The 23994-nt window shown below is 44.6% G+C and overlaps 1 protein-coding gene across 1 annotated transcript in view; it reads right to left on the bottom strand.

The window, feature by feature from the left end:
* The window catches only part of CACNA1H (calcium voltage-gated channel subunit alpha1 H), a 304694-nt gene extending 301504 nt beyond the window's left edge, over nt 1–3190 (bottom strand). Inside the window, exon 1 of the mRNA XM_033914172.1 lies at nt 3086–3190. Within this exon, the coding sequence (XP_033770063.1) occupies nt 3086–3178 (93 nt within the window). The 5' untranslated portion in view covers nt 3179–3190. The remainder of the gene's footprint in view (nt 1–3085) is intronic.
* Between the last annotated feature and the right edge of the window lie 20804 nt (nt 3191–23994).

The following is a 23994-nucleotide window of genomic DNA, read 5'->3' as shown; positions in this document are numbered from 1 at the left end:
GTTTCTTTTATTGATCGGTCTCATGTCTATGTACATGTTTAAAATTAAGAATATAAGAGATGCCATACAGGGACAGACCGAAGGTCCATCATGTCCAGAATCCTGTTTCCAACACTGGCCAACCCAGGTCCCAAGAACCTGGCAGAAACCCAAAGAGTAGCAACATTCCAGATCTGAGATTGTGATGTCATAATGCCTCATTCCACCAATGCCTAAGAGCCAACCTCAGCAGTGATGTCACGATGGCAGAAACCCAAAGAGCAGCAACATTCCACAGCTGAGTTTGTGATGTCATAACGCCTCATTCCACCAATGCCTAAGAGCCAACCTCAGCAGTGATGTCACAATGGCTCGATTGTCCTAGACTTGGCTCATACGAGAACATAAAGCTGCCATACTGGGAAAGATTGAAGGTCCATTAAGCCCAGTATCCTGTTTCCAACAGTGGCCAACCCAGATCCCAAGTACCTGGCAGAAACCCAAAGAATAACAACATTCCAGATCTGAGATTGTGATGTCATAATGCCTCATTCCACCAATGCCTAAGAGCCAACCTCAGCAGTGATGTCACGATGGCAGAAACCCAAAGAGCAGCAACATTCCAGAGCTGAGTTTGTGATGTCATAATGCCTCATTCCACCAATGCCTAAGAGCCAACCTCAGCAGTGATGTCACGATGCCTTGACTACTCTATACTTAGCTCATGAGAGCATACGAGTTGCCCTACTGGGACAAACCAAAGGTCCATGAAGCCCAGTGTTCTGTTTCCAACAGTGGCCAACCCAGGTCCCAAGTACCTGGGCACACTTTATAGCATACTGGCTGAGTCCCAATCTTTTCAGTGTTATTTATAGAATTTGACCCCAGGGCTATTGCAAACAGTCACTGGCCACTTCTGCATTATTCGTATATTGCTGAGTTAAAGCAAGGGTGTTCTACCCAACCCTACAGATGAGAGTGGTATTGAGCTGCCATCGCATAGTCAAGTGGTTCCCAGAGCGGCAAAATGGAATACAATAATTAGCTGCATTACATCCCTTTATTGGACCCAAACTAAGGAGGCAGCAATGATGGGATTCACAGCTTCTTGAGATACTGAAATCTTAGCAGTCAAATTCTCTTTTATATACATATTTCATTAAGGGTTCACATTGTTACGAAACTCAGGCCGGCCTTTTGGCAAGCTATAAAGAATCTATCAAAATAAAGAATTTCTCAGGGAAGTTGTGGGCTGTGTTGCTTTTGTAGATCTCCAAACATATTGGAGCAGAATTAATGGTGATATCTACAATTGAAAGTCTGCACCAAATGCAACGTCAGATGTAATTTTCTAGTCTTTCTAGAAAGGAATACTTGTGAGAAGAGTAAATTACTGTTATAACGGGTTGAACAGAACATCCGATTAAACTTTGAAAATCTGTCAGTATCTGCCAAGGCAACAAAAGGAAAGTTGTGTTCAAAAAAAGTTACCATTCTAAATGTGCAAAAACAGAAACTATGGATCTCTTACTATCTACTCGAAAGGGTCCAGAGAAGAGCGACTAAGATGGTTAAGGGGCTGGAGGAGTTGCCGTACAGCGAAAGATTAGAGAAACTGGGCCTCTTCTCCCTCGAGCAGAGGAGATTGAGAGAGGATATGATTGAAACATTCAAGGTACTGAAGGGAATAGACTTAGTAGATTAGGACAGGTTGTTCACCCTCTCCAAGGCAGGGAGAACGAGAGGGCACTCCCTAAAGTTAAAAGGGGATAGATTCTGTACAAACGTAAGGAAGTTCTTCACCCAGACAGTGGTAGAAAACTGGAATGCTCTTCCGGAGGCTGTTATAAGGGAAAACACCCTCCAGGGACTCAAGACAAAGTTAGACAGTTCCTGCTGAACCAGAATGTATGGAGGTAGGGCTAGTCTCAGTTAGGGCGCTGGTCTTTGTCCTAGGGGCCGCCATGGGAGCGGACTTCTCGGCACGATGGACCACGGGTCTGACCCAGCAGTGGCAGTTCTTATGTTTTTATAAAACCAGGCCCACAGGCATTTAGCAATTTAATTCTCTGTCAGTAAGATTATGGTGCTTGGGTTTGCCAGGTAGGTTGGGGAAAGGCGAGCGGATGGGACACACCTTTCTCAGAGTTTTAAGGCGACTAATATAGAAACCAAGAGCTAGATTCACTAATAATAGCGACTCAATCGCTGTTGGCCGATTTTCCGACAGCAATTGATTCACTGTTAAGTTTGCCTGCAAATGATTTGCACCGTGCTATGGTTTTGTAGAGAGGGGTTTATTTGCAATTAAAAAAACAAAAATCAAAAAACACTTTTAGAGGCGATTTTACAATGGTAATATGGAAAAGGAAGTTTTCTCTCTGTTACTGAACAAGGTACCGTATTTGCCGGCGTATAAGACGACTTTTCAGTACCTTAAAATCCTCCCCAAAGTCGGGGGTCGTCTTATACGCCGGGTACTGTTTACATGCCCTAACATCTCCTTCCTTACCTCCTTACGGTGCTTACGGTACTAGTAAACCTGCCGGGACATCAGCGGGGCCATGGCGGGACATCAGTGTGACAAGGGTGCCAGCTCCTTCATCCTGCGCAGCGGGAAGCAGCGGCGCTCTGGCCCCACCCCTTTTCTCTTTACTACGTCTCTCGCACATGCGGCCGTGTGTGGAGTCTAGCCCTTAAGGAAGTTGCGGGGGCGAGCAGGAGGCTTTTGAAGGCTTTTAAAGGGAAACTGTCATGCCAGCAAACTTGCTAGGGACTTGCCCGGCACTTGCTCTCTCCCTCTATGTGTTATCTTCCTTCTATCATTGACAGTTTCAGTTGGGTTAACAGTTTAGAAAACAAATAGCATGGCAGCTCCCATGGGTTTATTGTTCTATTCAGCTTTAGTGAATTAATTAAAATTGTTGAAATAAATTCTGATGTTCTTTTAAGTTTTATTTGTTGTGCAGAAGGTGTGCGGAAGAAGGGGTCGTCTTATATGGCGAGTATATAACAACTCTATATTTTAACTGTAAAAGTTGGGGGGTCGTCTTATACGCCCAGTCGTCTTATACGCCGGCAAATACGGTAATTTAGAGCTTCTTACCTCCAGTATTCTGCACCTCTCGGAGTTACAATTCACATCTTCACAGGGCTGGAACATCCCCAAGGTGACACAGTTCAGAAGGATGACCAGCATGCTAATATGCTCAAACCAGGTAAGGAGATTCGGTTAAGGAAGAGCTTAACAATCATTGGATAAACAAAAAAAAGGGAAAAAAACAAGGTTTTGTACACATCACAGGGCTGAGAAAACATCTTACATGTGCCAAGATCTGAGGTTTTTCAGGATCCGGCATGACAGCCAGAAGGCGCCTCCAGTTGAGATAAAGGCAGCCCGCGTCCTCTTTGTACTTCATCTGAAACTAAACTTCAATCTGATACGCACAACATATGAAGCTTCTTATATCAAAACTGTTCACTTTCACTCTGACCTTGGGGGAAACCACTGACATCCATCCTACGAAAAATAACCTCAGAAAATGCAACTTTAGAAAATACAGTAAAACATTGGATTGCAAGTAACTTGGTATGTCAGTGTTTTGCAAGACAAGCAAAACATTTTATTACATTTTAACTTGATCTACAAGCAGTGTCTTGCAATACAAGTACACACAGTACACACAACTGAGCCGATGGTTCTTCTCTCTATGACACAGCAAGAGTAAAGTGCTGTTCTAAACAAGCAAAGTCTTGCAATACGAGTACACTACCCCCTCCGAATCCACAGTTTCAGCATCCGTGGATTCGGTTATTCACAGTTTTAAACCCAAAAACCCATTTTAATTTTTCGGCCTATTTTAAGCCCTGTAAGCCCTCCCTCAAGCCTTACCTGGTGGTCTAGCAGGTTTTCGGGGCAGGAGCGATCTTCCCACACTCCTGCCCCGTGCAGATCACTCACAGGAAATGGCTCAAGAGACTACAGGAGCTCAAGGCAGCCATTTCCTATGAGCAATCTGCACGGGGCAGGAGTGTGGGAAGATCACTCCTGCCCTGAACACCCACTAGACCACCAAGTAAGGCTTAAGGGGGAGGCTTATAGGGCTTAAAATAGCCAGGGGGAAGAGAGGGTTAGGGGCAGAACCGGCCCGAATATTATTCGCGGCCCAGCTCTGCCCCTATCCCCCGTGGATACGGAGGGAGAAGTGTACATACAGTATACACGTGTCACATCATCACAACTGAGCCGACGGTTCTTCTCTCTCTCTGACGCTGCGGGAGTGTAATGACTGTTCTAAACGATTGAGGTCTTGCAATACAAGTACGTATAGTATTTGGTATTAAAGTTTTTGGGTTGTGAAACGAATCGTCTTGAGTTTCCATTATTTCTTACGGGGAAATTTGCTTTGATAGACCAGTATTTTGGATTACAAGCATGTTTTCGGAACGAATTATGCTCGTAAACCAAGGTTTTACTGTACTTTGCTTGTACACACATGCATTAAGGAGGCCATTCTAAAGCTAGGCACCTTTATTTAGGGACCCCGAGGTCACATGATCGGAGCCTAGTTTACGATGGAAACCAGATATCACTATTGAATACTAGAGTAACCTATGGCTGTAGCTCAACATCCAATTTTGGGTGATCATGATCCCAAAGTGGGTAGGCACAACAACCTCGATGCCTGGCCTTTCTCCCTCCCCCCCCAGGCGATCGGAGTCACTTCACTTCACTCCTCCCACCCCGCTACCTTTAAATCCTTTTCACTGGCAGCGAGCAGCAACTCATTCCCCTTGTGCCAGCTTTGAGTCTTGCCTCTGATGCAACGTCTTGGTGCTGCAAACAGGAAGCTGCGTCAGAGGGAAGACTCAGGCTGGTGCGAGCAGGGTGAATGTGTTGCTTCTCGCTGCTAGTGAAGAACTAAATGCTATAAAGGTACCGGGGAGGCGGGGTCAGGAAGAGATGCTGAGAGTCTTCATTTGGAGGAGCTTGGGGGTCCCTGCCAGCTACAGAGCTGCTTCTGGGTGGGCCTGAGGCCACAATGGGTGGGCCTGTGCCCTTCCATGGCTACGCCTAAATATAGCAGGGATGCATGCAATTTACAGTATTTTGTAAGTTATGCACATAATAAATGGAAGCTCCGCCCATAAATGGAAGCCCCAACCAAACTTCTGGGTTTCCCCTGACATATCCTTTTAGAGGACATGTCAGGGCATCCGGACAGCTTTTCCAAAATCCGGCACTTTGTCCGAGTTCTGAAAAGCTTTGAGCTTGGGGCTGCATCTGGAGACCAGACTGGATAGGCCACAGGTCATCTGACATCATTTCTCTATGTTTTAATGCAATGGTTTCAATTCTGTTCCTTATTCAGAGCCACCATCTTGGAAACTATCCAGATGGTTATGTTTATTAAAAATTTTAACCGCACTTTGATTTATCAACAGCTCAGAGTCCTGGGTGTCATCTTGGACTCATCACTTACATTCCTTGACAAAAAAGTGTTTTTTAGTCTGTGCATGTTGAGGAAGGTCAAACCATTGCATCAAGAACATTTCTCAATATTGGTACAATCCACTGTGCTTTCTCAGCTAGATTATTGTAACTCAGTTTATTTGGGCATTAAGCAGAGCAGTCTAAAATGACTTTAGTTAATACAGAATACTGCAGCTAAGCTTATTTTTGGGAAACAAAAGTATGATCATGTTTCCCCTTTGTTGATAAAGCTTCACTGGCTCTCAGTTTGCTTTAGGATAGTTTAAATGCTTCTCTATGGAATATTTGATCCTTTTGTCCCCTTATGACTTTGCCATTTGAGAAACACCCAAAGATATACGTTAGCCTTCCCTTCCTTAAAGGGAATTAAATCTGCTGGGAAGCTCAGTCGATCTTTTCTTTTCAAGTTTGTAGACATCTGGAATGAACTTCCCGACTCCATTAGGCTTTTAGGCCAGCTGCAATTATTTCGTAAATTCCTGAAAACTTTGTTGTTCTCGCAATTGTTAAATGGTTTAACTACAACCTCAAAAAAATGATATTATTATAGTTATTTTTCTTATGCTTTTCTTATGTACTTTACTTTTTAATTAGTTCTTCCTTCTCTTATGTTTTCTGCTCTGTACTCTAGTCTTAATTATATGTGAACCGAGTCGAGCTCCAAAGATTAGATTAGATTAGATCAACAGCACGGTGTATAAAATATATAAAAACAAGAAATGAAAAGAACACAATTTTTCTGTGCTAAGTTGTCCAGGACAGTCATCCAGATAGTAGCACTGATTATCTGGATAGACTAATCTAATCTAATCTAATCTAAACCTTAAGTTTATATACCGCATCATCTCCATGAGAATGGAGCTCGACACGGTTTACAAGAACTTAAAATAGTGGGTAGAGAAGAAGAAAAAGGATTACATGAACTTATGTGTAGAAGGGGGGAGAGAAAGGGGGGAAGGTTAGAGCTACAATTTGCTGAAAAGCCAGGTTTTCAGTTGTTTGCGGAATAACTGAAGGGAGCTCAGGTTCCGCAGCGGGGTGGTGAGGTCGTTCCAAAGACCTGTGATTTTGGAAGAGAAGGGATTTTCCCAGTTTGCCTGAATAGTGGATGCCGCGTGGAGAGGGGAAGGCTAGTTTAATCCTTTGGGCAGTTCTGGAGGAGTCGGGACTGGAGGAGTTGAAAGACAGTGGGATAAGAGGAGGCAGGATTCCGTGAATGATCTTGAAAGCCAGGCAGGAACATTTGAAATGGATTCTGGAGATTATTGGGAGCCAATGAAGTTCGGCAAGGAGTGGGGAGGCATGGTCAGACTTGCGTTTTGAGAAGATCAGTTTGGCTGCAGTATTCTGGATTAGCTGGAGTCTTAGAATACTTTTTTTTGATAGATTTAAGTAGATGGTGTTGCAGTAATCTAGTTTGGAGAGGATGATGGATTGGACAAGGATGGCAAAGTGTTGTTGGCTGAAGTAGGATCTAGCTTTCCTCAGCATGTGGAGGCTGAAAAAGCATGATTTTGCCAAGGAGTTGAGGTGGTCATTGAGGGAGACGGAGGAATCGATAATGATACCAAGGACCTTGCATGAGAATTCGAGCTGGAGTGTATCGCCTGTGGGTAGTGTGAAAAGTGTGGGCAGGTGTTCGAATTTTGGGCCGAGCCAGAGAAGTTTTGTTTTAGATTCGTTTAGTTTCATCTGTACCGAGAGGGACCAGGCACGGAGTCTCATTATGCAAGCTGTAATGACTACTGAGCATCAGAACAAAATACTAGCCATCCAGTTGTCCATTTAGCCCAGTATCTTGTCTCCACAGTGGCCAATCCAGGTCACTAATACCTGGTCAAAACCCAAAGAGTAGCAACATTCCAGAATCTCAAAGATTAGCAAGATTCCAGAACCCCAAATAGGAGCAACATTCCATACAGGATCCCCCAAAGAGTAGCAACATTCCGGAACCCCAAATAGGAGCAACATTCCATGCAGAATCCCCCAAAGAGTAACAAGATTCCGGAACACCAAATAAGAACAACATTCCATACAGGATCCCCCAAAGAGTAGCAACATTCCGGAATCTCCAGAGGAGCAACATTCCATGCTATCGATTCAGGGCAAGCAGTGGCTTCCCCCATTTCTCAATAACAGACTGGACTTTTCCTCCGGGAACTTGTCCAAACTTTTCTTTAAACCAGCTACGCTATCTGCTCTTACCACAACCTCTAACAATGCATTCCAGAGCTTAAATATTCTCCGAGTGAAAATATATTTCCTCCCAATGGTGTTAAAAGTATTTCCCTGTAACTTCATCAAATGTCCCCCTAGTCTTTGTAATTTTTGATGGAGTAAACATTTATAGAGACTTGTTGGATGTGGGTGGGAAGGAGAGATGTTGCATGGGGGAAGAGGGGTGAGAAAGGGAGAATTGTTGAACATGGGAATGAAGGGGTAGAAGAGAAATGTGGTACAAGAGTGGATGGGGGTGAGAGAGGAAGAAATGTTGGGCATGGGGGTAGAGAGGGATGAGGGGAAAATGCTGCATATGGGGGGAAAGAGAGACGGATTCAGGCACAAGGGAAGGATAGAGATAGAGATGGTGGACAATGGGAGAGATATTGAACATGGAGGGAGAAGAGAGGGAAAAGAGGGAAAATGCTGGATCTACAGGCTAGACTTTCTTATAAAATGTTGTTTATAAATTCCAGGATAAACTGCGTCTCCAGTAATGAACAGAGCCTGACTTATCTAGGTAGACAATAATCTATTTTGGGCAGGGAGAGGAGTGTGGACTTGTGATTCATGATCTCTGTGCATCAACATCTGTTTGCATTTTATGGCCCTATGGGATGGATTCTTAAGGTCTTTTGGGTTCTAGCTGGTGCCAACTGGACGATAGCCAACAGGATGAGGGCAGGAACCAAGGAGGCAGCATAAAATTGAAGTGTCTTTCTGGTGTTTAGTCAAAATAAAAGACATTCCTACCTATCCTCCCTGAATCGGAAAGCTTCAAAACAGAAAGAGCAGAAAGGCTAGGATTTGCTTTTCGGCGTGTTTCCATCTTGCAGACTTTGTTTAATCCCAGCCTTTAAACTTGATATCTTTGATGGTTTTTCAGAATAGGCTAAGCTGAATCGTTTTTGACATAGAAACCAACCAGTGAAGTGTTGTCATGGGCCTGAAAAAGCAGCATTTATTTAGGACACTTCTATTCCGCATTATCAGTTTGTATCTAGGTGATTACAAAATAAACGTACATGACCTAAAAACAATAAAGCCATCCTTGTGTGGCTACTGGAATAATTTCAGAGGATCCCTTGTGGTAGGAAGATGAGGGAAAATGAAGAGCTTGCTGGGGTTGAAGAAATTGTGCCAGGATGGGTTGATTGGCGCTGAAAGAAAGCGCAACCAAGCCAAACTGTAGGCCATGAAAAAGCTTAGTCGAGTTAGCCACAGCAAGCTGTGATTCCCAGGATTATCAGCAGATTGGTGGTGGCTGAACATTGTCCATTAAACCCATGGAGTTCTCGGAGGCTGGGTGCTCATCTAAAGACACGGTACTACTCGAAAGGGTCCAGAGAAAAGCAACTAAGATTGTTAAGGGGTTGGAGGAGCGAAAGATTAGAGAAACTGGGCCTCTTCTCCCTCGAACAGAGGAGATTGAGAGGGGACATGATCGAAACATTCAAGGTACTGAAGGGGATAGACTTAGTAGATAAGGACAGGTTGTTCACCCTCTCCAAGGTAGGGAGAACAAGAGGGCACTCTCTAAAGTTGAAAGGGGATAGATTCTGTATCAACGTAAGGAAGTTCTTCTTCACCCAGAGAGTGGTAGAAAACTGGAACGCTCTTCCGGAGGCTGTTATAGGGGAAAACACCCTCCAGGGATTCAAGACAAAGTTAGACAAGTTCCTGCTGAACCGGAGCGTACACAGGTAGGGCTAGTCTCAGTTAGGGCGCTGGTCTTTGACCAGAGGGCCACCGTGAGCGGACTGCTGGGCATGATGGACCACTGGTCTGACCCAGCAGTGGCAATTCTTATGTTCTTATGGTCCAGCTCTGTAGGTGTCAGCAGGGGCTGAGCACTCTCAATACTGAGTGAGGTCCTTCATTGAATCCAGAGAGTCATTTGTATTGTGTTTGGAACTCCTTTATTTTGAAATGTTGGCAACGACGGCTAACATCCTCAGGGGTTTCATACCTATTTTAGATTGCTGGAGAACTTGGGGCTAAGCCATGGGGTAGGGGGAACATCTTGGTTGAAATGTAGGATCTACGCAGGATGATATGAAACTAACAGGCTAGAGCAGTGGTCTCAAACTCAAACTCTTTGCAGAGCCACATTTTGGATTTGTAGGCACCTGGGAGGGCCGCAGAAAAAAATAGTTAATGTCTTATTAAAGAAATGACAACTTTGCATGAGGTAAAACTCGTTATAGTTTATAAATCTTTCCCTAATTGCTTCTGATCATTTCAGCTATACACAGCTGAAAACAGTGCAACATGCAGAAAGTGAAAAACTATCTAAACTTTATTTTCTGCATGTTTCACTGCTTTCAGTTGTGTATAGCTGAAATTATCAGAAGCAATTAGGGAGAGATTTATAACCTATAAAGAGTTTTACCTCATGCAAAATTGTGATTTAGATTCTAAAGGATCAACTGCAAGAGGCAAGATTTTGGTGGAGTCCTCTAGGCTTTTTTGTAGAGGGGAGAATCAATATTCGACTTGTGCCTGAAAAACTTGTGCCTTAAGTGTCCGGCGGTCGCGTCCGCAACCGCCTTCAGCTCTCACCTCCTCCAGCACCGGACAAAACCGTCATCTTACATCAAGCCAAGAGAGGTGCCGAATTTCACGAGATTATGTAAACACATCCAAGCCGCACTGCCTCTAACGGCTATCTTACATTCTGGAACGTTGCCCGCCTCGCTGCTGTAACCTCATGCAAGCGCTTTCCTGCATCTGTCTGCAATTGTCCTTTCCACTCCACCTCACAATCACGTACAGATGCAGGAAAGCGCTTGCGTGTGGTTACAGCAGTGAGGCGGGCAATGTTCCAGAACAATGGTAACATACCGAGAGCCTCAAAATAATACCAGTTGAAAGGGGACAGATTCAGAACGAATGCCAGGAAGTTCTTCTTTACCCAACGTGTGGTGGACACCTGGAATGCGCTTCCAGAGGACGTAATAGGGCAGAGTACGGTACTGGGGTTCAAGAAAGGATTGGACAATTTCCTGCTGGAAGAAGGGATAGAGGGGTATAGATAGAGGATTACTGCACAGGTCCTGGACCTGTTGGGCCACCGCGTGTGCGGACTGCTGGGCAAGATGGACCTCTGGTCTGACCCAGCGGAGGCACTGCTTATGTTCTTATGTTCTTAATACCAGGCAGGCCACGAATTTGAGACCTCTGGGCTAGGAGAAGGTGAGTAGCCTAGGTCAGTGTTTTCAATCTTTTTACACCTATGGACCAGCAGAAATAAAATAATTACTCTGTGGACTGGCATCAATCCGTGGACTGGCGGTTGAAGAACACTGGGCTAAGTCATGGGCCAGACCCCGCCCATCTCTACCCAATCTCCACCCCAGACCCCGCTCTCATAATAGTACTAATTGTAACACTATTTTTTCCATTCATTTTTCACAGATACACAATATAATCTTTTTAACAACACATAATGGTTAACCACAAAATTAAACTACCCAAAGCACACTGACAGCAGATGTAAATTCTCAAAATTGACATAATTCAATCACTAAATTCAAAAATAAAATCATTCCCCCCTACCTTTGTTGTCTCCCTCCCTCCATGCTATGCCTTACCTTCTGGCCTGCTCCCGCCTGGCCATTTTATGCCGCCCCCGGTGTTATCTTCAGGCCGGTTCCCTCTTCCTCACTGATGCAGTGCACAAAGCTGCGGGCAGCAGCTCCTTGCACGTCCCGTGCCTCATCTGGAAGCCTTCCCTCTGATGTTGCAACGTCAGCGAGAAGGCTTCCGGTTCAGGCGCAGGACACGCATAGGAGCCACTGCCTGTGGCTTTGTGCACTGAATCAGTGAGGAAGAGGGAGCTGGCTCGAAGATAACACCTCATCGATTGCACCGTGGACCGGCAGTTGAAGAATACCGTTTTGGGCCTGATGCATGCGCTGGCCCTGTGGACCGGCAGGAAATTTCTGTGGACCGGCACCGGTCCACGGACCGGTGGTTGAAGAACAGTGGCCTAGGTGGTTAGAACAGTGGGCTGGGAACTTGGGAAACTATGGTAGAGGTTTCCACCGTGACCCGGAACGCTAAGGGCTGCTTTTACTAAGGCGGGCTAGTGTTTTTAGCGCACATAGAAAATTACCACTGGCATTAAGGTGGCAATGTAGCTTGCGTTATTTTGCATGTTAAAGCCCTAACGTGGCTTAGTAAAAAAAAAAACCAAAATAAAAAACTAGGAGACTGTTACTTTGTTCTGACAAAAAAAAGAATCCAGAACTTTTAATGAAAAGCTCCAATACTTAGAGTCCCTTCTCTATCCTTGTTCTATTGATCACTCTCTCCTCAAAAATGGATTTCCTGTCCTATTAACCCTCTTTCTTCCTCCACTCTTAAAGTCAATCAATTTGTACCTTTGCTTAATCTTTGTAAACCGCATAGAACTTCACGGTATTGTGGTATATAAGCTGTTTTTATTATTATTATTATTATCCTGAGGCTGTTCCTAAGTATTGCTTGCAATGTTGGTCTGGAATGACTTGTATTATTTAAACAGTATATCTGACATTCATTTCTGTTTAAGAAAAACAGAGCATCCTTGGCTCTGTCAAAATATTGCAGGATGAGAAGAACAAGATCAAATCTTAGCCACATGCTTCAGATACTTGCAGACCTCAATGGACTCAAGAGTGAACCAGATTTCATGGCTCCTGGATTACTCCCAGATGACAAGTGTTTAATCTTGTATATTGTTTTGTTTTGTTTTCAGCAGTAATACTGTTGATTTGTAGTTTTGTTGAAACCAATGCTTCCATTAAAATGTGGTTATTTCTTGGGCACTAGGCCTTGAAAGATGGCGTTGGTTATTTATTTATTTAAAAGATTTCTCAACGCCTATTCCCCCCTCCCCCCCCATAAAAAATTATACAGACATTTCAGATCATTCAATGAGAACAATTAATTCACAGCGCTCAATTATGTGTCAATCCAAAAATCGGAATAGACCAGAATCGTCATTCATTGGAATTCTTATACAAAAAGCGTAGTCTTAAGCATTTTCTTGAACTTCTGAATATCAGGAAGAGCTCTTTGCGGTCCAGCTAATTTGTTCCACTGAGTTACTCCTATGAGGGAAATGGCTGAAGATCTCGTGCTCCCATAGCGCACTTTTTGAAAAGTCCATCATCCCTGAAAGCATTGATGCCTACCCAAACTTTATCTCCTCTGGCTTCTCTTCACACGTCAAGAGCTCCTATGAATTTGAAGAAGTAGCTGTAGGATTTCAGGGTCAGTTGGTCTTCACTTAGTCTCTCTCTTTACAAGCAAACTCCTGTCTTTAATTTCAGACATTCAGGGGCTCATTTTCGAAACACTTAGGCACACATGGTGGGGCATTTTCAACAGGACACTAAGTCCCACTTTGGACGTTTCCTGCAGGATGTTCAAAGTTGGTGGCAGACAAACAGTTGTTTTCAAAACTGGCAAAGCTGGTAGATGTCCAATTTTTTTTTTTTTAATTGCCTACTTAGATCTCTTGGGTGCCAGGACATCCAACTTTATTCGTCATTCTTGACCACAAAAACGTCCAAGTTCAAAATGTCCTAATGCAGACCATTTGAATATGGGAGAGGCCAGGATTACAATGTACTTGGCACACAGACATTCCAATAAAGCCATGGGGCACCTCAGAGGGCACTGCAGTAACTTCACCATGACCCCCTTTTAATGTATGGTGAGCCCTCCAAAACTCCCCAAAACCTACTATACTTACCTGTCTACCTAACGGACCTCATGGATGCAGGTGGCACCCATATGGCAGCAGAGTAGGATTCTGATGGCTTTTGGTGGGCTCACACTTTCCACCATAAATGTAGTGATAAGACTGGCTTATGGGCCTGGGTCCTATCCCACCGACTAGGCTACTTAACACATCTATGTGCTACTCAACTAGGCTTTCCCATACCAGGTATTACTATTCTAGAGACAGGTATGTACTTCTTCATGCAGAGTTTTGGGAGAGGATCAGTGACCAGTGGGGGAGTATGTGTGGAGGGTCATTACTTAATCCCTCCAGTGGTCATATGGTCAGTTTGGGTACCTTTTTGTCCAAATCTAGCCTTGGATATCTAAGTTCCGTCCAAGACGTCTTGGAAACATTTGATTGAGCATGCCCAGAATATGCCTCCAACACCCTTTAGGTTTGAATGCCTCGCAAGATGTCCAGAAAGATGTTTTCAAAAATCAGCTCTTGGACGTGTTGGAGTTTAGGATATGTGTGTATCTTGACTGCAACAGCCAGCTTAGGATCATATGACACCCTCAGATCTCTGCGCTGCTCAATAATCACATTGAGGCAGCAAATAGCAGATAGGCAGTTTTTCTTTCATCGGGTTGTCATTTGTCCAATTATAAAACTTCTTTTAATGTGTGCACCAAATTACCGGTGAACTGTATTACACCAAATAAATAAATAAATAAATAAATAAAGGCAGCACTTAGCTTTATCTAGTTGCTGCTGGTGTGGCAAACAAACGCCTGACCCGTACACCCAATGGCCCGACAGGACCCGTTTCGCCTAAAAAGGCTTCTTCAAGGGTCGTAGTGTCCGGGTGCGAACAGCTTGATCCACAGTTGAACGGATCAAAAAAATGATAATAAGGAACTTGTTACCACCTCATTTGCTAGGAGTTTAGGATAGCCAAGTGCCGATTTATGCCATTTTTTGGGCGTCTTAGTTTTTCGAAAATGCCCCTAAAAGTACCATTGCAGCCTCTGGAACTTTGTGTGTCTACGTGCTTTGAAAACATGCCTCTCTGTCTTGTGAAAAGCGGGATAAGGTGTAGTCAGCAATTTAGCTCTCCAGAAATAACATGAATGTTTTACTACATAAATTGCAAACGATGGCGTTATTCTAACTTTAATAGTAAGTTCCGGAGGAGTGAGACATCATTGTATAAGAATATGAATGTCGAAGTCTTCCCTTCCCAGCCAAGTCCCGTCCCCCTTGCTAAAGTTTTCAGGTTCCAGAGTCTACCCAATGGCAAGCACTGTGCAGTAATATCTGGCAGTTTTGAATTTTGCCACTCTGGTTCTTCAAGTACTCGTTCAAGGTGGGTTACTATCAGGTACCGGAGTTATTTCAGTTCCTGAGTTGGTGCAGAGGGGAAGGGGTAAAATGAGGATCTCGCAGATCTAAACCCGCACGTCCTTAAAAATCTGAGGTCTGTGCCACTTGTAGTTAGTTTCTGGCTCCGACAGACCTCAGTGCCAATTTAGCACTGACGGATCCGTCTCAGCATAGGGAGGGAAAAGTATTAGGATCCGTCAGCGCTACAATGTCATCGAGGTCTGTCAGAGCCAGAGACTAAACCCATTCCCTTTAATGAACTTTTGCAGAAAATCTCTCCTGCAAAATATACCAGGTCCAAACGTCCAGGCTCTATAAACATTCATTTATTGCCAGCAAAGTAGTCTCTGGCTTTGACAGACCTCAGTGACAATTTAGCGCTGACGGATCCGTCTCAGCATAGGGAGGGAAAAGTATTAGGATCCGTCAGCGCTAAAATGTCACCGAGGTCTGTCAGAGCCAGAGACTACTTTGCTGGCAATAATTGAATGTTTATAGAGCCCGGACGTTTGGGCCTGGTATCTTTTGCAGGAGAGATTTAGTCTCTGGCTCTAATAGACCTCGATGACATTGTAGCGCTGATGGATCCTAATTCTTTTCCCTCCCTAAGCTAAGACGGATCCGTCAGCGCTACAATGTCACCGAGGTCTGTCAGAGCCAGAGATTAGTGCTAGTGCTGGAGTGGCTCTAAAACGAATCCTTTAAACTGGTTTCCTGCAGCCCCAGTAAATCGGCTCTGACAGACCTCGATGACATTGTAGCGCTGACGGATCCTAATACTTTTCCCTCCCTATGCCGAGACAGATCCGTCAGCGCTAAAATGTCATGAAGTCTGTCAGAACCAGAAACTAACTACAAGCGGCACGGACCTCAGATTTTTAAGGACGTGCGGGTTTACATCCGCGAGGTCCGTGAGGTCCGCGTTTTACCCCTTCCCGGTGCAGAGTGTTGAAGCAATGAAGACTGAAATGACTTGTCTAAGGTTGCAAGGAGCAGCAGAAAGAGAGAGAGAAGCACAATTCGAACCTTTTGGACTTCCTGGGTTGCAACCTGCTGCTCTGGTGACGCGTCAAAACTGTGCGCTGACATTTGAGCTCAGGACAAATGTGCCTCGCTGTTTCTGCCACTTTGAGGCCTTCCTTTTTGTGCTCTGAAGGTGTGTGTGTGGGGGGGGGGGGACTACACTTAGAAGTCCTTGCGCTCCCGTTTTGGGGGGGTACCCCCCACTACACTGAAAACTCCCAAAGAGTGAAAACGGAGAGGAGAACGGGAGATTTCAGTGTACTGGAGGGGTTCTCCACCCAACACCCCCCCCCCTCAGAGCGTAAAACAGAAGGCCTCAAAACCGCAGAAGCGGCGGCGTGCATTTCTCCTGCGCTCAAAATGTCTGCGTGGGATTGTCGGTGCGCCGTTGTCCTCCGCACTGCTCTAACCCTAGGCTATTCCTCTGTCTTGATCACCAGGTCAGGACTGTTGAGCCTCCCTTCCTTCTGTGTTGTTTGGGACTGGGAATGCTGGGAAGTCTGTCAGTGGGGGAGGGAGGGCGCTCTAGCCCAGTGGTCTCAAAGTCGCGGCCCGGGGGCCACATGCGGCCCGCCAGGTTCTATTTTGAGGCCCTCAGTATGTTTATCATAATCACATAAGTAAAATAAAACAGTTTCTTGATCATATGTCTCTTTACCTATAAATGACAATATTATGATTAAGACTTGGCCAAAAGGAAAGATTTATAAACTATAGAGTTTTATCTCATGCAAAATTGTCATTTCTTTAATAAGACATGAACTATTTTTTCTGCAGCCCTCCAAGTACCTACAAATCCAAAATGTGGCCCTGCAAAGGGTTTGAGTTGGAGACCACTGCTCTAGCCATTGTGTGAGAGTGACGTCCAGATGGTTGCCACTGAAATGGGGACTCTTAAACGAGAACAAGCGTTGCCCTATTAAATTAGTGGCTCAACAAACCAAACCCATACACCCTGACAAACAGAGCAATACGTTTGCGCCCTCGCCTTCTAGCTAATATAGCATGTGTTTTTAATAAATAGGGAGGTTAGTAAACAGCCTTCAGTCTAGCTTGTGAGCGTGAAAATTGCCATAGACATACGTGTTGATCACGTATGTCTGGGAGTCCTTTCAGTCCCAGCATGAAGATTTGGAACTTCACAATGGTGGAGACAGTTACATTTATTAGACTTTTGGCCGCCGTACAAGTCAAATCTTATTTGTTTTTGTAAACCACTTTGAAGCTAGCGCCGATGAATTAGCGGTATATAAACACTGCATTACATTAAATTAAATTGCTTTATTTGGTATAGCACAATTATTAACAAGCTCGTTAAACCAAAGTGGTATACAATGAAAAGAGTTAAAAATGATAAAATCAAAAAGGACAAACAGGGTAAATGAACCATGACGAAGGAAGACAACAAAAGGCAGAGGGGAATAGAAAAACCCTGTTAGCAAGAAAGGACAGAAAAATGATCAGAGTGGTGTCGAATGCCATTTCAAAGTACCGTAATGAGCCTTCAATCGAGGCTTAAAATTTTTCAAAGATTTTTCAGTCCTAAGTGTCCAAGATTTCCAATTTTATTAAAATGTGTTATTTCAATAAAATTCTACATATAATGCTATATTTTAAAATACTAATAAAGATGATTGAACTTAAAAAAAAAAAAAAAAGTGTTATTTCGCTTATCTATTTTCTAAGCGGTTTACAGAGATAAAATTATACATTAAAAAAATAAGGGGGTAAAACGTGCCTTTGTTATAAATCAGTTTTTGGCCTGGCCCCTACGTACCTGGCTTCTTAATTTAATCTGGACAGTCCTATTAGGCCAGGGATCTCAAAGTCCCTCCTTGAGGACCGGAATCCAGTTGGGTTTTCAGCATTTCCCCAATGAATATGCATGAGATCTATGTGCATGCACTGCTTTCAATGCATATTCATTGGGGAAATCCTGAAAACCCGACTGGATTCTGGCCCTCGAGGACCAGAGTTGTCCATCCCTGATCTAGACTAGGGATCTCAAAGTCCCTCCTTGAGGGCCGCAATCCAGTTGGGTTTTCAGGATTTCCCCAATGAATCTGCATGAGATCTATGTGCATGCACTGCTTTCAATGCATATTCATTGGGGAAATCCTGAAAACCCGACTGGATTCCAACCCTCGAGGACCGGAGTTGCCCACCCCTGGGTTACACACTTCTTGCAGGGGTCCCCAAAGTCCCTCATTGAGAGCCGAATCCAGTCGGGTTTTCAGGATTTCCCCAATGAATATGCATGAGATCTATATGCATGCACTGCTTTCAATGCATATTCATTGGGGAAATCCTGAAAACCCGACCGGATTGCGGCCCCCAAGGAGGGACTTTGACACCCCTGGCTTAAGAAAAACAAGAGTGCCAGTCTTTGTGTCCAGTGGGGTAAACCCTGTCTGGCTAGGGCAGGGGTGGCCAACTCCGGTTCTTGAGGACCGGAATCCAGTTGGGTTTTCAGCATTTCCCCAATGACTCTGCATGAGATCTATGTGCATGCACTGCTTTCAATGCATATTCATTGGGGAAATCCTGAAAACCCGACTGGATTCCAACCCTCGAGGACCGGAGTTGCCCACCCCTGGGTTACACACTTCTTGCAGGGGTCCCCAAAGTCCCTCATTGAGAGCCGAATCCAGTCGGGTTTTCAGGATTTCCCCAATGAATATGCATGAGATCTATGTGCATGCACTGCTTTCAATGCATATTCATTGGGGAAATCCTGAAAACCCGACTGGATTCTGGCCCTCGAGGATCGGAGTTGTCCATCCCTGATCTAGACTAGGGATCTCAAAGTCCCTCCTTGAGGGCCGCAATCCAGTTGGGTTTTCAGGATTTCCCCAATGAATCTGCATGAGATCTATGTGCATGCACTGCTTTCAATGCATATTCATTGGGGAAATCCTGAAAACCCGACTGGATTCCAACCCTCGAGGACCGGAGTTGCCCACCCCTGGGTTACACACTTCTTGCAGGGGTCCCCAAAGTCCCTCATTGAGAGCCGAATCCAGTCGGGTTTTCAGGATTTCCCCAATGAATATGCATGAGATCTATATGCATGCACTGCTTTCAATGCATATTCATTGGGGAAATCCTGAAAACCCGACCGGATTGCGGCCCCAAGGAGGGACTTTGACACCCCTGGCTTAAGAAAAACAAGAGTGCCAGTCTTTGTGTCCAGTGGGGTAAACCCTGTCTGGCTAGGGCAGGGGTGGCCAACTCCGGTTCTTGAGGACCGGAATCCAGTTGGGTTTTCAGCATTTCCCCAATGAATCTGCATGAGATCTATGTGCATGCACTGCTTTCAATGCATATTCATTGGGGAAATCCTGAAAACCCGACTGGATTCCAACCCTCGAGGACCGGAGTTGCCCACCCCTGGGTTACACACTTCTTGCAGGGGTCCCCAAAGTCCCTCATTGAGAGCCGAATCCAGTCGGGTTTTCAGGATTTCCCCAATGAATATGCATGAGATCTATGTGCATGCACTGCTTTCAATGCATAGTCATTGGGGAAATCCTGAAAACCCGACCGGATTGCGGCCCCCAAGGAGGGACTTTGACACCCCTGGCTTAAGAAAAACAAGAGTGCCAGTCTTTGTGTCCAGTGGGGTAAACCCTGTCTGGCTAGGGCAGGGGTGGGCAACTCCGGTTCTTGAGGACCGGAATCCAGTTGGGTTTTCAGCATTTCCCCAATGAATATGCATGAGATCTATGTGCATGCACTGCTTTCAATGCATATTCATTGGGGAAATCCTGAAAACCCGACTGGATTCTGGCCCTCGAGGACCGGAGTTGTCCATCCCTGATCTAGACTAGGGATCTCAAAGTCCCTCCTTGAGGGCCGCAATCCAGTTGGGTTTTCAGGATTTCCCCAATGAATCTGCATGAGATCTATGTGCATGCACTGCTTTCAATGCATATTCATTAGGGAAATCCTGAAAACCCGACTGGATTCTGGCCCTCGAGGACCGGAGTTGTCCACCCCTGATCTAGACTAGGGATCTCAAAGTCCCTCCTTGAGGGCCGCAATCCAGTCGGGTTTTCAGGATTTCCCCAATGAATATGCATGAGATCTATATGCATGCACTGCTTTCAATGCATATTCATTGGGGAAATCCTGAAAACCCGACTGGATTCTGGCCCTCGAGGACCGGAGTTGTCCACCCCTGATCTAGACTAGGGATCTCAAAGTCCCTCCTTGAGGGCCGCAATCCAGTCGGGTTTTCAGGATTTCCCCAATGAATATGCATGAGATCTATATGCATGCACTGCTTTCAATGCATATTCATTGGGGAAATCCTGAAAACCCGACCGGATTGCGGCCCCCAAGGAGGGACTTTGACACCCCTGGCTTAAGAAAAACAAGAGTGCCAGTCTTTGTGTCCAGTGGGGTAAACCCTGTCTGGCTAGGGCAGGGGTGGCCAACTCCGGTTCTTGAGGACCGGAATCCAGTTGGGTTTTCAGCATTTCCCCAATGAATCTGCATGAGATCTATGTGCATGCACTGCTTTCAATGCATATTCATTGGGGAAATCCTGAAAACCCGACTGGATTCCAACCCTCGAGGACCGGAGTTGCCCACCCCTGGGTTACACACTTCTTGCAGGGGTCCCCAAAGTCCCTCATTGAGAGCCGAATCCAGTCGGGTTTTCAGGATTTCCCCAATGAATATGCATGAGATCTATGTGCATGCACTGCTTTCAATGCATAGTCATTGGGGAAATCCTGAAAACCCGACCGGATTGCGGCCCCCAAGGAGGGACTTTGACACCCGTGGCTTAAGAAAAACAAGAGTGCCAGTCTTTGTGTCCAGTGGGGTAAACCCTGTCTGGCTAGGGCAGGGGTGGCCAACTCCGGTTCTTGAGGACCGGAATCCAGTTGGGTTTTCAGCATTTCCCCAATGAATATGCATGAGATCTATTTGCATGCACTGCTTTCAATGCATATTCATTGGGGAAATCCTGAAAACCCGACTGGATTGCGGCCCTCAAGGAGAGACTCTGAGACCCCTGTATTAGGCCCACATGCAGAATTCACATGTTCATCTTCCCATCCTTAAAAATTCCTGGACAGAACTCTTGCCTCCCAGGCAGGTAAACGGAACGACTGGCTGGGTAACATTATCATGCATTCCTCATCCTACTTCAATTTTAGAAAAGCAAAAAGCAAATTTATTCAATCGATTGTAACCTAATTATCTTATAATGTATCACTGTACCTCAAATACAATGACTTTGTATTGTACCACTTCACTGTTTGTCCAGCACCTCTTATTGTAAACCGCCTCGAACTATCGTGGCTTTGGCGGTATATAAAAAAATAAATTATTATTATTATTATTATTAACAGACAATATACAGGTACATTTGGACATTATGGACTAACAGCAGTTACGAAATGGTAAAAGAGAAGAAAAACAGTTTTAAATAGGATAGGGAGACATAAAAGGTGTGCCTCAAGGTTCTGTTCTTGGGCCTGTTCTTTTTAACATTTTTATAAACGATATCGCTGAAGGGTTGTCGGGTAAGATTTGCCTCTTTCCAGATGATACGAAAATTTGCAATAGAGTAGACACGCCGGATGGTGTGAATAACATGAATGAAGACCTGGTGAAGCCTCAAGAATGGTCTGAAATTTAGTAGCTAAAATTTAATGCTAAGAAATGTAAAGTCATGCATTTGGGCTGCAAAAACCTAAGGGAATGGTACAGTTTAGGGCATGAAGAACTTATGTGCACAACAGAAGAGTGGGACTGTATGTGATGATCTTAAGGTGGCCAAACAGGTTGAAAAGGTGACGGCGAAAGCTAGAAGGATGCTAGGTTGCATAGGGAGAGGTATGGCCAGTAGGAAAAAGGAGGTATTGATGCCCATGTATAAGACTTTGGTGAGACCTTTATTTAGAATATTGTGTACAATTCTGGAGGCTGCACCTTCAAAAAGATCTAAAAAGGATGGAGTTGATCCAGAGGAAGGCTACCAAAATAGTGTGTGGTCTTCGTTATAAGACGTATGAGGACAGACTTAAAGATCTCAGTCTGTATACTTTGGAGGAAAGGCAGGAGAGGGGAGATGTGATAGAGATGTTCAAATACTTACATAATGTAAATGTGCATGAGTCGAGTCTCTTTCATTTGAAAAGAAACTCTGCAATGAGAAGGCATAGGATGAAGTTAAGAGGTGATCGGCTCCGGAGTAATCTAAGGAAATACTTTTTTACAGAAAGGGTGGTAGATGCCTGGAACAGTCTCCCAGAAGAGGTGTGGAAACAGAGACTGTGTCTGAATTCAAGAAAGCCTGGGATAGGCACGTGGGATCTCTTAGAGAGAGGAAGAGATAATGATTACTGTGGATAGGCAGACTGGATGGGGCCATTTGGCCTTTATCTGCCATCATGTTTCTATGTCTATGTTTCTACATATAGGAGGGGGGAATTAGCTTTTATAGGTCAAATGCATCTTTAAATAAGAAGGTTTTTAGATCTGATTTGAATCTTTCAAGGTTGAGTTCTTCCTGAAGGTGATTAGGCATTGAGTTCCATAGTTGAGGGGCTGTACTGGAAAATATTGATGAGCGTGTGGTATCATGGTTTACTTGTTGTGATGATGGTATGACTAGTAAATGTTGATTTTGAGATCGAAGTGCTCTGATAGGCGTATAGGGAATAAATCAGTGGTTCCCAAACCTGTCCTGGGGGACCCCCAGCCAGTCAGATTTTCAAGATATCCCTAATGAATATGCATGAGAGAGATTTGCATATAATGGAAGTGACAAGAATGCAAATCTCTCTCATGCATTAGGGATATCTTGAAAACCTGACTGGCTGGGGGGTCCCCCAGGACAGGTTTGGGAACCACTGGAATAAATAATCTATTTATGAATTCCAGCTTATTGAAGATTTTGGTTTTAAATGTCAGTAATTGGATTTTTAAAGTAATTCTATAGGAGATTGGTAGCCAGTGAGCTTTTATCAGTAGTGGTGTTACGTGATCGTATTTTCTTGAAATGTCTGTGTTCTGTAAAATTTGTAATCTTCTTAGTTCTTTCTGAGTAATCTCTTTATAGAGTGCATTACAATAATCTAGTTTTGAAATGATGGGAATTCCACAAAACAGGGGCCATTACTGACAAGCTGGAATCGCTGTAAATATCCAAGATGGCACAGTCAGCAAGTGTTGATGAGAGGAACGAAGGTTCCTTTGAGGCACGTAGGGGATCAGATGGCTAGCCATCAATAAGGGAAAACCTGAAGACTAAATCTGGAAACAGAGTACGCTACAGCTTGAAAGCAATTCTATAAGCCAGTGGTTCCCAACTCTGTCCTGGAGGACCCCCAGGCCAGTCAGGTTTTCAGGATAGCCCTAATGAATATGCATGAGAGAGATGTGCATATAATGAAGGTGCCAGGCATGCAAATCTACTCCATGCATATTCATTAGGGCTATCCTGAAAACCCGACTGGCCTGGTGGTCCTCCAGGACAGGGTTGGGAACCACTGCTATAAGCAAATGGAAGTATATAGACTAGACCAGGGCTGCCCAAGTCTGGTCCTGGAGATCTACTGGCAGGCCAGGTTTTCAGGATATCCACAATGAATATGCATGAGAAAGCAGTGGCGTACCTAGCATATGTGACACCCGTGGCCCATCATTTTTTGACACCCTCCCATCTGTATGAAAAACATGATTTTTAGTAACAATCCACACATCACACATGAGTACCTAGGAAAAGCCAGCATCTTACATATGCAGTGAGCAATACAACATCAATACACCCATTGTAAAACTAAACAAGTCAGACTAGTACAGATCAATCCTGCAGTCAAGCCTAACAAAAAACCATGTCTTTTGAACACACAGAACACAGAAAACACCTTCGCCTAGTATGGAATATGTAATCACAAACTAACCCCTCCCTCTTTTACAAAACTGTAGTGTGGATTTTAGCCACGGTGGTAACAGCTCTGACGCTCATGACCAGTGCTCCCTCTAAGCGGGCGGGTGTTGTGAGCAAAATTTTTTTCGCTGTGCGCTACAAATATCGGGCGCCAGCAAGTTATGAGCCAACTCGCCCGATTCTCCTCTCGCCGCCCTGCCCGCCGTGCGCTGTGACGTGAAACTTGTGCGCTGGATGTAATATTTTGTGCACCAGCGCACGCCAGCGCAG

This window comes from Geotrypetes seraphini, chromosome 11 (genome assembly GCF_902459505.1).
Source record: "Geotrypetes seraphini chromosome 11, aGeoSer1.1, whole genome shotgun sequence".
NCBI classification, from domain to species: domain Eukaryota; kingdom Metazoa; phylum Chordata; class Amphibia; order Gymnophiona; family Dermophiidae; genus Geotrypetes; species Geotrypetes seraphini.
Note: the sequence above shows the minus strand (reverse complement) of the source record. Positions and strands in the feature narration are given on the sequence as shown.